We start from the raw sequence: 16,763 nt of genomic DNA, 5'->3' as shown, positions 1-16,763 counted from the left end.
ATACTTATATTTATACTTATATACTTATACTCCGGAGTGACTTTGTTATTTTCACACTTGCAACAGCATTTCATACTCCAGTGCAACTTATATATGTTTTTTTCTTCTCTATTACGCATTTTTTGACTAGCGCGACTTATACTCCAGTGCGACTTATAGTCCGAAACATACTGTATTTTAATTTTGTTTTTCTCCCATCACATACAAACATTATACAGGAAATAAGAGGGATGAGGAAGACTAAAACCACATGCCACGAGGACACAGTGTAGTTCAGCGGGTAAAGATATTTGCTCATTAACCTAAAAGTTGGAAGGTCAATCCCTGCAATTGGAACTGTTGTCGAGCAAGACATTTCATACACTTTGAGTAGCACACACATCCATAAAACAAAGCAACGTCACAGCTCATGTCATCAACTTAATATTAAACCAATGGAGATTTAAAGATAAAGCTTGAGTTATTTATTTAAACAATATTCTGACAGTATAGTGTGATCAATGTATTTACCAAGAGTGAAACAGCAATTTCATTTCCGTTTTAATGTAACTGTTTCGTCTGCTTACAGGATAACGTTCCGATCTGATCTCTGTAGCGGGGCGTGGCAGTCAATCTCCAGAACCATCCGCCTCCTCAGCCTCCCCGGTTCCTTCAAGCGTCCCGAGGATTCGCCGCATTCCCCCGACGAGGCCGACACACTGGTTCGACTGTGCTCCAGAGTTCAGCTTCTGCTCTTTCCCCCGATTTTGATTCCAAATGGCACGGACGCGCGGTGAACAATATCCCATCTGACAGCAGGATTAGTGAAGGTGAGGGCGGGAGGGGGCTGGCTCATTAGCGGAGGAATGCAGACATCTCAGAGGAGGGGGGGGTCCCAAACATGGCTAGGGTCCCCGGGCCAATTCATGTCAAATGTACAGGGTCCAGTCGACAAATGGTGCCGCCACATGAAAACACAGTGGATTAGCAGATTAGACGTCTTCAGGGGTCCGGTCCCACTGCGCTGCCATTGTAAGGCCTTGACTTAAGCAGCTTTACGTCACACAAGTCAAACGAATTCCCGTCGGATTGGCTCCTGTTCGGGCTTTCGGTAACAACGACCCGGGTTGTGTTTCCCGAACCCGTTTCGACCCGACTTCCTGACCCGGAAGCTACTTTAATGTCTTCATCTGAAATAAATTAACAATGTTTATGATTCGAAAACACCAGCAGCTTCCACATTATGCGATAGGACACTTTGGACCAAAACCATGTCTGGAACAGAACCGACAAGCCAACAAGACAACAATGTAACCTAAATTTCTTTCTTAACAAACTCAAAACTTGAAACTAGTTCTCTCGTTTCGTGATATCAGTAGTTTTATAGCTGAATTGTGTTGTGTTTTCTCTTGAGAATCAGTCAGACCTGTCTACAGTATATGCAGGCAACATCTGAATCACTTTCCCCGTCGAATATTATCAAGAAGATGTTTGTGTGGAGTAAACTTTATGATAAAACTCTGCACATGTGTAACGTTTACTGATATTGACAGTTAATACGATGTGAAGTGGATAAAATAGTGACAAAAGAATCCACCATCTCTGAAACTCATTTCTAGTTTCTATGCAAATTCCCCACCATCGCCATCACTGCCAGGGCGGAGTCTGGTGGTGCATGCTGGGAAACCGTGACGACGACTGCAGGAGCTCTGTAGCTGCAGCCGGTCAGCTACAAGACATGTAGGTAATTTAGCATTAGCACACGATTAGAAAGTGCTAACATACAGACACACAATGCAGATACGCAGAGGTGGGAAGTACTCAGTTACATTTACTCAGTTACATTTACTCAGTTACATTCACTTGAGTAAAAGTGTTGGTTCGTCTTCCCGCTGTGAGTAAATCTACAAAAGCTTTATGTCGACAAGATGAAGAGACCTGCACATTTGTGTTTCTTGCACCGCTCCTTCAGATATGATTCAGTTTTTCTAATTTTTGTGCCGATCTTTAGATTTTTTTTTTTATTTTTAAAATGTTTTTTCCTTCCAATTACATAGACTTCAATTTGTAAGTCAGATGTAACGTCCAGACTCTTTCTTCAGTAATAGTTTCTCCCCAAAATCCTTTTTTTAACTCATTTCTAATAATTTCTTGTACTACCACATCGTACTTCAACTTGAGTAACACAATTGAGTAAGACATACATTATCCTTTGCTCTCCGCAGTTAAATCAAACACATTAAGCTCCGGTAGTTTTTACTTTCCTCTTCAACACAGACCAAAACAGTAACACAACACAAGCTACAACGTGGCTGGTTGTTTCTTGCCCCGAGCAGTCGAAGGCGTCACTCACAATCACAAGCCCCTCATGCAAAGTTAAGCGTTTACATCCTAGAAATCCTGTCAACTGACCCTCCACCTCGCATGAGAAGGAGCCTGAATGTGCTGTCTTTGGGCTGTACCGCCGACTGCGTCTTGTCCAATCACGTACGCCGCGATGCCTGACCCAAGAGCCCGTGCCAGCTGCCCCGCGGCATGGGAAACGGCCATCCACAATTAAGCCAGCCCAAATAATGAAAGGTACAGGAGAAGTCACGCATGCTTTCAGCTCCCAAATGAATCTTCGCCGAGGACCCATCAAGTGTAGTCAAGTTTTGGGTCGAGGAGGAAATGAACTCACGTCTGCAGGTGCACAATGGAAGGAAAGGGGGTCCGGTATCCCGCAAAGAAGCCCATTAGATCGAATGGAGCGGGCTAAGCTAACGCAACCTGACAGCCATCAAGCTAAAGAGCGATTGTGTCGGAGATGGCAGAAGACGTAAGTGACCGAAAAGGCTTGTTAGGGTCCGAAACAAGGAAATCCCCCGCATTATGAGCCGTGCCCGCTGCTAATTACCGTGGAAACGAGATGGTGCTGAGGGCGGAGAGGGCAGGTATTCTGGGGCCACTTCTGAGCTGAGCCAACACATTTTGTTTTTGTCCAATCTGCACCTAAAGATGTTTTACTTTTTCCTTTGATCCACTTGCATCCGGAAGATTTACATGAGACATTGTAACTTCAAAATACGTCTCATGTAAAGACATAAATATCAGCCCTTGAAGTAACACTTACACACACTAAACTTTACAGTCTTATACTTTTTAGATGTTTAGATGAGATGTACAGAAGGATTTTTTGATATCTAATTCAAAGTCTGATTTATTTAAGTCCATAATTTTAAATTTTAAATTTTGCAAAAATTTTCAGTAAGAAATTGTTAAGTCAAATAAGATATTTAAGAATACTCTATGTGTTTTTTGTATCTAATACTTCAACAAACTGAAGAGATAAATCTAAACCTGGCTCTACCCTTTTTCAGGTTTGAATCCCAAATATGGGCCATTTTTGTAGTTTTTACTAACAAAATGCCTATTTATATATAAATGTTTTAAACGATGACATTTGCAATACATTATTTTCATACATTTATGTGAGTAAAGTACAGGATAGGTTTATATTTGTTTCTATTCCCCTGCAGTGTCCCTTAAAAAAGAACCAACAATAACACAATCTCACTAAAAATATGTGACATTCCCCTAAACTAGAACTCTTCTTGGTTAATTAACAAAGCTGAATGTTAATTTATTCTATTATCTTCCACTGCTCATTCCTGTTCGCGGGTGACCGGCCTCTATCCCCGTGACTTTGGGCCGTAGGCGGGTGGGACCCCAGGCGGGTGGGACCCCGGGGCCGGCTCGTCGCAGGTTCGACACTTGTGAATGTATCAAGAGAAACAAAGGCTGAAGGAGCTTTAGCACAGAGATGTTAATGGGCCCAACACAAAGCTCTTCAGGCACTCGCTGATTCTCAGGGTACACTTCAACATTCCTCACACGCTTGTGTCCAGACAGAAAATATATACTATATCTAAATACATTTAACTGTAAACCGAAATATTATTAAAAAGCAACATTGAAATAAAATGAGCCCAAAGGCAAATATTTATATTTATTTCAATATCCACAGCAGTTTGTTATTGTGCAAATGGAAACGGAGAAACACGTATGAAGTCGAACCTGTGACCTTTTTGTTGTGAGGCGAGGGTGCTTGCCACTCTGCCACCGTGTGATATATTACTTCACATGCACGAATCCCTCAAAATACATGTTTGATTATTAAGGCAATGATAAGATTTTTTTAGGAGCATTAAGACATTATCTGAGATTTGATCCGATACCAAGTAATACTATGGAAAATATCACGATATTGATCCGATACCAATGAGTTTTGTACTAAAATGCATTGAAACTCCTCAACGATGAAAACATTTACGTTGGCCATTATTGTTTTTTGTTTTTTACAGTACAGTCCACCTTTTCATCATCAGTAAAAGTAACAGAGGAAGAAGAAAACCTAAATATGAACAAAGTATTCAAAAAATATGTTTGAAATATATTCAAACATTTTGGAGAAATTTGAAGTATCGATTTTTTTCAATACCTCTGTCAGTATCGACATATCAATATTTGGGATCGATCTGCCCATCACAAATTCTCACACCAGGTGATCAAAAAACAGAAGATTGAAGCTGATCTTCAACACAGACAAATACATTATAACCATTGATTATAAGTATCAATAAAAAGACAAGACAATGAATAAAGTGGTTCTGGTATCGATCTAAACGTGAACTACAAAGTTACTTGCACATGTTCAATCACAAACAGTAACAGTGAATGTGTGCAGCCGCCTCAGATACTAGAATGAGACACTGCACATCTTCATCATCTTCATCATAGGGATACAGCAGATGTTTGTGGGATGCAAAAATATGTAAATTACTCAAACAAATCGTGTTCTTATTGTTTTTATTTGGTGCCTCCTTGACGACAAAATGATGTTTCAAGCTGCAATAGATTCATGATTGGATGTTTTCCCACTTGTTAGCGCTCCGTGATACCAGAGCGATGGCCCCAGTGTGTACTGGATTTAATTTTATTTACTTTATTCATATTTATTGGGCCAATCCTGTCCACATAGTTCACCCCAAACGCCGCACCATGAGCTAAAAGAGCTGAGCGACAAACTTAAATGCACACGCCTGCTTCCCTGGTGCTTTTCTCACACATGTGGCTAATGCATCGTGGAGGAGATGCACTTTGGTAGTGGCAGAGGAAAAGCTTTCTGATCCGCCCGGGGACAGGCCACGGCTTCACTGCACAGCGTCTCACTGATATAAAGTTGATCCCATTTGCCTTGTCAGACGAAGGCTGATGGTTCTGCAGAGCACATTCAAATATATGTGAGTCAAGCACATTTAAAATCAAATTCTAAGCACTTTCTAACCACGTTATGTGCAACATAAAACATCAACCACAGCTACAGGCAGGTTTAAGCACATTCAGATGGTTCACTACAATATCCTCTTAACTTTGTGGATTAGATCATCAAGTGTTGGCCATTTTCATGAATGATTTCACTTGTTTGGATATTGTATCCATCCAACTGGAGTCACACAGAGACTCCAGATAAGCATGTTGGCCTTGGCTTTAATGAACACATCTTGTAGCTCTGAATATTGCTAAAGACATATTTAGTCTTTCTGAAGCTCCACAGAGATTGACAGGTCATGACCTGAACCTGAGTTGATCTAGTTTTATGTTTCTGAAACGGCAGGACTCAGCAGTTCATCTTGTACTTGTCAAAAATGTCATCTCTACTATCCTACTGCTGTTTTGGGCCAATGGAAATAAAGTAGTAATTATAGGTCTGTTTTGGCTTGATAACAAATGCATAGTGTAAAATTTGAGTAGATTCAATTACACGTGGGAAATACAGTACATTGTCAACAAGATCATAAGGAAATGGTTGTTTTCAAGTTATGTGAAAAAAGTGTTTTGAGGAAGATTTGAGGAAAGAATAGAAGCAAACAATATCATTGTTTCATTTTACAGTCTGTTTGCTTTTGTGTCAACCATTACTTTTACAGGCAAGTTTAAGTACAATTCTGATATAATTTGATTAAATATCAAAATTTTCCTTTTAGTCAATATAAATGACTCTTATATTCAAGTTGGATCAAGAGCTCCAATCATCCTATGTTAAAGTTAGTTTATCTGACTTTGAAACCCCAAAAGTGCTGGTCAAACTGGAGCGGACAACTAAAGCTCTTAAAACATGGCATAAGTTATAACACATGGCATAAGTTATAACACATGGCATAAGTTATAACACATGGCATAAGTTATAACACATGGCATAAGTTATAACCCATGGCATAAGTTATAACGCATGGCATAAGTTATAACACATGGGCATAAGTTATAACACATGGCAGAAGTTATAACACATGGCATAAGTTATAACACATGGGCATAAGTTATAATGCATGGCATAAGTTATAACACATGGGCATAAGTTATAACACATGGCATAAGTTATAACACTTGGCATAACACATGCCATAACACATGGAACAAGTTATAGCATAATTATGGCATAAGTTAGAACTCATGGCATAAATTAGAACACATGAGTTATAACACATGAGTTATAACACATGGCATAAGTTTTAACACATGGGCATAAATTATAACACATGGCATAAGTTATAACACATGGCATAAGTTAGAACACATGGCATAAGTTATAACACATGGCATAAGTTATAACACATGAGTTATAACACATGAGTTATAACACATGAGTTATAACACATGGCATAAGTTATAACACATGAGTTATAACACATGGCATAAGTTATAACCCATGGCATAAGTTATAACGCATGGCATACGTTATAACACTTGGCTTAAGTTATAACACATGGCATAAGTTTTAACACATGGGCATAAATTATAACACATGGCATAAGTTATAACACATGGCATAACACATGCCATAACACATAGAACAAGTTATAACACATGGCATAAGTTAGAACACATGGCATAAGTTAGAACACATGGCATAAGTTATAACACATGGCATAAGTTATAACACATGAGTTATAACACATGAGTTATAACATATGGCATAAGTTATAACACATGACTTATAACACATGGCATAAGTTATAACACATGAGTTATAACACATGGCATAAGTTATAACACATGAGTTATAACACATGGCATAAGTTATAACACATGGTATAAGTTATAACACATGGTATAAGTTATAACTCATGGCATAAGTTATAACACATGGCTTAAGTTATAACACATGGCATAAGTTATAACACATGGCATAAGTTATAACACATGGCATACGTTATAACACATGGCATAAGTTATAACACATGAGTTATAACACATGGCATAAGTTATAACCCATGGCATAAGTTATAACGCATGGCATACGTTATAACACATGGGCATAAGTTATAACACATGGCATAAGTTATAACACTTGGCTTAAGTTATAACACATGGCATAAGTTTTAACACATGGGCATAAATTATAACACATGGCATAAGTTATAACACATGGCATAACACATGCCATAACACATAGAACAAGTTATAACACATGGCATAAGTTAGAACACATGGCATAAGTTAGAACACATGGCATAAGTTATAACACATGGCATAAGTTATAACACATGAGTTATAACACATGAGTTATAACACATGGCATAAGTTATAACACATGAGTTATAACACATGGCATAAGTTATAACCCATGGCATAAGTTATAACGCATGGCATACGTTATAACACATGGGCATAAGTTATAACACATGGCATAAGTTATAACACTTGGCTTAAGTTATAACACATGGCATAAGTTTTAACACATGGCACAAGTTATAACACATGAGTTATAACACATGAGTTATAACACATGGCATAAGTTATAACACATGAGTTATAACACATGGCATAAGTTATAACACATGGCATAACACATGCCATAACACATAGAACAAGTTATAACACATGGCATAAGTTATAACACATGGCATAAGTTATAACACATGGCATAAGTTATAACACATGGCATAAGTTATAACACATGAGTTATAACACATGAGTTATAACACATGGCATAAGTTATAACACATGAGTTATAACACATGGCATAAGTTATAACACCTGAGTTATAACACATGGCATAAGTTATAACACATGAGTTATAACACATGGCATAAGTTATAACACATGGTATAAGTTATAACACATGGTATAAGTTATAACTCATGGCATAAGTTATAACACATGGCTTAAGTTATAACACATGGCATAAGTTATAACACATGGCATAACACATGCCATAACACATAGAACAAGTTATAACACATGGCATAAGTTATAACACATGGCATAAGTTATAACACATGGCATAAGTTATAACACATGGCATAAGTTATAACACATGAGTTATAACACATGAGTGATAACACATGGCATAAGTTATAACACATGAGTTATAACACATGGCATAAGTTATAACACCTGAGTTATAACACATGGCATAAGTTATAACACATGAGTTATAACACATGGCATAAGTTATAACACATGGTATAAGTTATAACACATGGTATAAGTTATAACTCATGGCATAAGTTATAACACATGGCTTAAGTTATAACACATGGCATAAGTTATAACACATGGCATAAGTTATAACACATGGCATACGTCATAACACATGGCATAAGTTATAACACATGAGTTATAACTCATGGCATAAGCTATAACACATGGCATAAGTTATAACACATGAGTAATAACACATGGCATAAGTTATGACACATGGCATAAGTTATAACACATGGCATAAGTTATAACACATGAGTAATAACACATGGCATAAGTTATAACACATGGCATAAGTTATAACACTTGGCTTAAGTTATAACACATGGCATAAGTTTTAATACATGGGCATAAATTATAACACATGGCATAAGTTATAACACATGGCATAACACATGCCATAACACATGGAACAAGTTATAACACATGGCATAAGTTAGAACACATGGCATAAGTTATAAAACAAGGCATAAGTTATAACACATGGCATAAGTTATAACACATGAGTTATAACACATGAGTTATAACACATGGCATAAGTTATAACACATGAGTTATAACACATGGCATAAGTTATAACCCATGGCATAAGTTATAACGCATGGCATACGTTATAACACATGGGCATAAGTTATAACACATGGCATAAGTTATAACACTTGGCTTAAGTTATAACACATGGCATAAGTTTTAACACATGGGCATAAATTATAACACATGGCATAAGTTATAACACATGGCATAACACATGCCATAACACATAGAACAAGTTATAACACATGGCATAAGTTAGAACACATGGCATAAGTTAGAACACATGGCATAAGTTATAACACATGGCATAAGTTATAACACATGAGTTATAACACATGAGTTATAACACATGTCATAAGTTATGACACATGAGTTATAACACATGGCATAAGTTATAACACATGAGTTATAACACATGGCATAAGTTATAACACATGAGTTATAACACATGGCATAAGTTATAACACATGGTATAAGTTATAACACATGGTATAAGTTATAACTCATGGCATAAGTTATAACACATGGCTTAAGTTATAACACATGGCATAAGTTATAACACATGGCATAAGTTATAACACATGGCATACGTTATAACACATGGCATAAGTTATAACACATGAGTTATAAAACATGGCATAAGTTATAACACATGGCATAAGTTATGACACATGGCATAAGTTATAACACATGAGTTATAACTCATGGCATAAGCTATAACACATGGCATAAGTTATAACACATGAGTAATAACACATGGCATAAGTTATGACACATGGCATAAGTTATAACACATGGCATAAGTTATAACACATGGCATACGTCTCTGAGCTCCGTCCTTGCCCAGGAGCGAGGCATCACAGTGTGTTGTCTTTTCCTCTGTAGCCCTGCTGTGACCCTGCGCCAATTGTTCATGGTGTTTACATCCAAAACATGGGGCAGGTGCATTTGCCCATTCCCACGCCACGTAGGGGTGCTCGCCGCGCCCCCTCATTAATGCCACTGAAGTGCCCCCAGTGAAGCAAGAGGTGAAGTTGGCAGGCCCCATGTGAGCAGTTGGGCTGGAGCCATTGAATGTAACTCACATGAAGCACACACAAGTGGCAATTGTGCAAAGACAAAATGATTAGAGATGATACGGGCACAAATCACTGTTGGCATTACACTGTGCCATTATAGTGTCAACTAAAAGGTTTCACGCATTCAAATATGACTTTTTTTTTTTCTTTTTCTCATGACTCGTGGGAACTACATTGTTGCCAGTCAGTGCCTCAGCAGAAGCCTAATTTATTCATTTGTCTCTGGCTTTAATCATATTTTTCAACATTAAATGGAAATCTGTTTAAGCAGTAAGCAGTTTGTGTCCGATAATAAACATTTTACATTATATGTTTGTGAAATTAATGTGCATTTGATTAAAAAACAGCAACAATGACGACACAAAAGCAAACAAACATAAAATACTCCATCTAGTAAATGTTAAAGAAAAGCTGTTTTTTGCTCCTGAAGAATATCCTTTTAAAAAGTTTGAATTGGCCGACATTGTATCGCCTTGATGCACAGCTCTATACATGAAAACATATCGCTGGTGTTTGGAGAGCACACGGAACATAAAGACAAGGAAAATCCTAAACACGCCAAGACGCCTGGATTTTACGAGAACGACCTTGTGATCTTCTAAACAAAAGACACCTGATGTACTGCAGGATTCTTCTACTTTTCATGTTCCTCATCCAAATATGGCAATGAAATGTACACAACATCTCCTGACCTATCGAGAGCCGCACTTTGAACGCACAGTGCAGTTTGTAAAAGTAATGTGCATCGCTCTAACTGACAGGGGGCTTTACTACAGGCTCATCCTTAACAATATAAAGACACCTCTGCCACTTTTCTGCTTCCTTTCTGCTGCAAACATTGAGTGACAGAATGTTATCCAAATATACAAAAGGGTCGACTGTGATAAGAAAGCTTAAAATAGACCAAACGAACAAAAAGTCACCAAAAACTAAAACAGCAGCTTGGACTCTATCTGCTGTGTTGGATCGTGACTCTTGACCCTGAATTTTGAGATGGATTTCACCCAAAAACCACATCATTTTTTCCCACTCAAATCAAAAATACATACCGTATTTTCTGGACTATAAGTCGCACCGGAGTATAAGTCGCACCAGCCAAAAAATGCATAATAGAGAAGAAAAAAACATATATAAGTTGCACTGGAGTATGAAATAAGGTCGCAAGTGTGAAAATAACAAATAATATCACATATAAGTCGCTCCGGAGTATAAGTATATAGTAAGTAAGTAAGTAAGTACATTTTATTTGTATAGCACCTTTCACAGACAGAAGTCCCAAAGTGCTTCACAAAAACACAGAATAAAACAATAAAAAAAAAACACAAAAAACTTACAATGAGCAATATACATACAACAATATACAGTCAAATCAGTCCCTAAAGCAAATGTATTTCAAACCCAACTTACATTTACACAAGCATAAATATAAGTATGTCGCGCCCCGGTCAAAACTACGAAAAAAGATGCGACTTATCGTCCGGAAAATACGGCACATACTGTCAAAGAAGCTTCAGATCATTTCCACTTTAAATATTCACATTTTGCCCTCCCCAGTCCGTTCGAAAATAAACGCAGCTGCCGCGGACAGTTCGTGGGACGGTTGCGACTGTTTGCTCTGTTTGTGTGGTTGAGTTGCAGTGAGTCTGAAGGGAGAGTGAGAGGTTATTGGAGTCCAGCAGCTGTCCAAACACCGGGGCCGCTCCGGAGTACAGTGACCCCTGCTGGGCTGTGCGCGGCTCCCCAGAATGCGCGCGTCCCCGTCCCGCTGCTACACCCATCATTACCGAGCCCGCAGAGTCTATTGTTAACCCTTGTCATTTAAACAGCAGGCGCACACTTAAGGGGTTTAATGTTAAGCATAAAATATGACCCATCGCACGGGACATCTGCGCGCGTGAGAGACCGTAAATGAGAGGTGTTGGCGTCACTGTGCGGGTTGTTGCGCTCCACTTCACAATCAAACCTATTTTTCCATCAACTTGTTCTGGTCTTTGCGAGTTAAAGTGGTCTTACCTTGCTCTGCGCGCTCGCATCCTTACACAAAACCAAAAGACACGCGATCAAGTTGGAATATCTCCACATTTTTGGTCGTTCTTGTTGCGCGCGTAAAAGTTACAAAAAACAAAAAACAAAAATCAAATCCGATAAAAGAGAGAAATGGAATGAGAAATGACAGTGTGCGAGTTGGTCCGGGGCAGGTCTACTTCAGCTCCATGTTTGGCCCGTGTGGAGAGGAGATGGAGTGTCGGGATGGGAGCTGTCTGCCGCTGCCCCACGCGCGCGCTCTCCTCATCCGCCATACGTGAAGGGAGGGGTTTACTCCACAAACACGCGCGTGTGTCACAGGCTGAGCGGCTCCAGGGGCCGGGATGAGCCTAAAGCAGTGAGGTCCCATCTGCTGCTGCTGAGGGTGGGACGGGATGAGCCTAAAGCAGTGAGGTCCCATCTGCTGCTGCTGAGGGTGGGACGGGATGAGCCTAAAGCAGTGAGGTCCCATCTGCTGCTGAGGGTGGGAGTGGATGAGCCTAAAGCAGTGAGGTCCCACCTGCTGCTGCTGAGGGTGGGACGGGATGAGCCTAAAGCAGTGAGGTCCCACCTGCTGCTGAGGGGTGGGACGGGATGAGCCTAAAGCAGTGAGGTCCCATCTGCTGCTGAGGGTGGGACAGGATGAGCCTAAAGCAGTGAGGTCCCACCTGCTGCTGAGGGTGGGAGTGGATGAGCCTAAAGCAGTGAGGTCCCATCTGCTGCTGAGGGTGGGACAGGATGAGCCTAAAGCAGTGAGGTCCCACCTGCTGCTGAGGGGTGGGACGGGATGAGCCTAAAGCAGTGAGGTCCCACCTGCTGCAGGGTGGGACAGGATGAGCCTAAAGCAGTGAGGTCCCACCTGCTGCTGCTGCTGTGAGTGGGACGGGATGAGGTTCCACCTGCTGCTGTGGGTGGGACGGGATGAGCCTAAAGCAGTGAGGTCCCACCTGCTGCTGCTGAGGGTGGGACGGGATGAGCCTAAAGCAGTGAGGTCCCACCTGCTGCTGCTGAGGGTGGGACAGGATGAGCCTAAAGCAGTGAGGTCCCACCTGCTGCTGAGGGTGGGAGTGGATGAGCCTAAAGCAGTGAGGTCCCATCTGCTGCTGCTGAGGGTGGGACGGGATGAGCCTAAAGCAGTGAGGTCCCATCTGCTGCTGAGGGTGGGAGTGGATGAGCCTAAAGCAGTGAGGTCCCATCTGCTGCTGCTGAGGGTGGGACAGGATGAGCCTAAAGCAGTGAGGTCCCACCTGCTGCTGCTGAGGGTGGGACGGGATGAGCCTAAAGCAGTGAGGTCCCATCTGCTGCTGAGGGTGGGACAGGATGAGCCTAAAGCAGTGAGGTCCCACCTGCTGCTGAGGGGTGGGACGGGATGAGCCTAAAGCAGTGAGGTCCCACCTGCTGCTGCTGAGGGTGGGACGGGATGAGCCTAAAGCAGTGAGGTCCCACCTGCTGCTGAGGGTGGGACAGGATGAGCCTAAAGCAGTGAGGTCCCATCTGCTGCTGCTGAGGGTGGGACGGGATGAGCCTAAAGCAGTGAGGTCCCATCTGCTGCTGAGGGTGGGAGTGGATGAGCCTAAAGCAGTGAGGTCCCATCTGCTGCTGCTGAGGGTGGGACAGGATGAGCCTAAAGCAGTGAGGTCCCACCTGCTGCTGCTGAGGGTGGGACGGGATGAGCCTAAAGCAGTGAGGTCCCATCTGCTGCTGAGGGTGGGACAGGATGAGCCTAAAGCAGTGAGGTCCCATCTGCTGCTGAGGGTGGGACGGGATGAGCCTAAAGCAGTGAGGTCCCACCTGCTGCTGAGGGGTGGGACGGGATGAGCCTAAAGCAGTGAGGTCCCACCTGGTGCTGCTGAGGGTGGGACGGGATGAGGTTCCACCTGCTGCTAAATGATTTAGTCACTCTTTTTAATTATGATTTATTTATTCATTTTTAAGTTTGTCATTTTGAGTTTAAGGTTTGTTTATTGTTAGAATCAAGAAGTTAGATGTAAAGACGTTTCCGTTTTAGGAATAAAACTTTGGATTAATCTCATTGATCAATTAAAGTTAATAAATATGCTGTCAATAAATGAATGAATAAATACATAAATACATACATACATGCGTTGTTAAAGTAGAACTGAGTCAGAGGCTTTTATCTTATAATTTGTAATACATTATATTTTCAGATAGAGAAAATCACAAAATATTACGTTATAAGAATAACTTTGGTATAATCATCATCTGGACTGTTTTTCTCATTCTTAATCCTGAATAATTATGTTTGCACTTTTCTCTTTTATGTCTTAAACTGTTTTGTGATTTCTGTCACGTTTGTGTGATTTTAATGCTTTGTTTGCCCTGCTTTATGAAGTGTCTCGTGTGTGAATTGTGCTCTACAAATAAACTTGTCTAATTACTGAGTTGTAATTGTTGTGCTTCAGCCAATTCCTTTTTGGTGAAACTATTTATTGTTTTGTGTGAATATAAACAACCAGAAGAAACATACTAATGAGTTAATTCATTCCATAACCCTCTGATGCATAATAAGATGAATCTGGTCCCAAACATGTACAATGCAATTTAGGAATCGATTGAGCAACACGTCACAGCTCGTGCGTTTGTGAGCGAGCAGGAGGAAGATTAGCTGTTCAAGTAGCGCCATCTAGTGGATAAAGAGTGCATTACAACAATAACCTATTATATAGTTATACAAATATATTATCTTGAGTTACACACGGTCAGGGTTTTTGGTTAGTCTAATATTCAAATACGTTTCTAAAATACTAAAAGTTTTATATTACGTTATGTTTCTTTCTCTCTGTTATTGGACACCACTTTAACAATGACTCAACCAGTACTATTCACACACCGTTCACTATGTAGATCTTTGTGTAAAACCAAGTGGATTTATTATTGTATTAGAAATAGATTGATTTATGCATGCATAATAATAATAATAATAATAATAGTTTTATGTTGCACCTTTGTTCAAAATCATTTTGTTCAATGACAAAGGCAATAAAGCGTTTTCTGATCTTATTTCATCCAATAACGGGTCAAATCAACATCATGTACTTTACAGCAAAACTAATGCAAAACGTGGACATTCTCTTTATTGATTTATTTATTTTTAATGTACTTAAAACAATATCACGTGTCATCTCCCAAGCCCCCGGAAGCCAAGATGGCCGCCATTGAAACCTATGGAGCTGATATTATAATAGATCCATGGTCATCTCATGTCATGGCCCAGGTCTTTTATCCACCACTAGATGGAGCTAGAGAAGCCTCTTAACTTTACTTATGTTTGGAAACTCCTGAAACTGATTAAAGAGTCTTTTCTCAGTCTTGTGTAAACTCCTAAAGCTGTCAGCGCGTCTCTTTCACGCGCGTTCAGCTCAAATCACGCGCTGCTGCTATATTTCAGTTTATGGTGTGATGTTAAAACTATTGTCGAAGACGTTCACTGCGTTTAACGAAGTTGCAATGGCAAAAACTCACAACTGCAGAAACATAACAGACATCCCACCCAAAAAAAACTACAAAAGGCGAACTTTAAAGGCAAACGCGGGAGAACTACATCTACCACAAACATCTCCAACAAACTTCCTGACGTGGCGCGTTCACGTGCAATGACGCGCCTCGTTTTTTATGCACTCGCGAGAACAGAACGGCCAAACAAAACACGTACAACTCACTTAACAGCGCCAAACAAACCACAAACATTGACAGTAGTAGTAGATAATAGTTTGACGTCATCTTCAGAACACGTGGTTGAACGTCCCCCCCACGGCCACGCGCGACTCCGTGACAGCCCCCGCGACACCGTGAAGTCCCACCCTCTCGCGGGACGTGAACGCGCCGCCGCCGGGGGGTGTGGATCTCGCGCGTGTGGAGCCGCTTCTGAGCTGCGGCATGGGACGCGCGGAGGAGCAGTGAGCCATCCGGGACGAGGACAGCCACGAGCGGCCACATCCAGCGCACAGACACCCGCACACCCGCGTCTTCTTCTCCCCCGCACCCGCCACCTCTTCTTCTCCCGCGGGAGCCACTTCTTGGGCTTCCAGGGGGCGACTCTCCGCTGCTGACCCGCCCGCGGCTCGCCTCGCACGGGGAGGATGGAGGTGGAAAAGCGAACCAGCGGCGGCGGCGGCGGCGGCACCAGCGGCAACAACAGCAGCTTCGACTACGCGGACCGGAGCAACGCCAAGTCCGTCACCGGTGAGTAACGGCGCTCCACCACCGCGACACACACACGCGCGCTTTGTCTCTGCTTTTACGTCTTCTTCTTGTTTTCACCATGACAACACCTGTTATGCTGCGCTGTCCCGGGACTGTCCCCGGTCCGAGGCGCGTACAGTAGGAACAAACGTGCTCGGGAGCGTTGCGCATGGGACTTGTGCGTCATTTAACCGCCAACCCGGGCACGACTACGGGAAGCGCACGGATCCACAGCGCGATCCACGGTGGAAACGGCCTGTGCTCGGGCTTTTTGGAGGAAGGAATAAAGCTAAAAAAAAAAAAAGAAAAAGAAAAGTTCCCGTGGCGCGCTTTTCACTGTCAAGTCTGGAGGGAGCGGCCTGCACCCGCCCGCACACGCGCACATGGGACACCACAAGTCCACTGTTTACTTACTAA

At 41.4% G+C, this 16,763-nt stretch overlaps 2 protein-coding genes across 2 annotated transcripts in view; one reads left to right on the top strand and one right to left on the bottom strand.

Moving 5' to 3' along the window:
- LOC140346892 (olfactomedin-like protein 2A) overlaps positions 1–12,249 on the bottom strand; it is a 34,302-nt gene extending 22,053 nt beyond the window's left edge. The window contains exon 1 of the mRNA XM_072433112.1: positions 12,132–12,249. Coding sequence (XP_072289213.1) covers positions 12,132–12,200 — 69 coding nt within the window. The 5' untranslated portion in view covers positions 12,201–12,249. The remainder of the gene's footprint in view (positions 1–12,131) is intronic.
- A 3,983-nt stretch (positions 12,250–16,232) lies between these two features.
- nr6a1a (nuclear receptor subfamily 6, group A, member 1a) overlaps positions 16,233–16,763 on the top strand; it is a 107,150-nt gene continuing 106,619 nt past the window's right edge. Inside the window, exon 1 of the mRNA XM_072433676.1 lies at positions 16,233–16,346. Coding sequence (XP_072289777.1) covers positions 16,244–16,346 — 103 coding nt within the window. The 5' untranslated portion in view covers positions 16,233–16,243. The remainder of the gene's footprint in view (positions 16,347–16,763) is intronic.

This window comes from Eucyclogobius newberryi, unplaced genomic scaffold, assembly GCF_026437365.1.
Source record: "Eucyclogobius newberryi isolate DKJ021-1_F unplaced genomic scaffold, fEucNew1.0.hap1 SCAF_6, whole genome shotgun sequence".
Lineage (NCBI taxonomy): Eukaryota > Metazoa > Chordata > Actinopteri > Gobiiformes > Gobiidae > Eucyclogobius > Eucyclogobius newberryi.
Note: the sequence above shows the minus strand (reverse complement) of the source record. Positions and strands in the feature narration are given on the sequence as shown.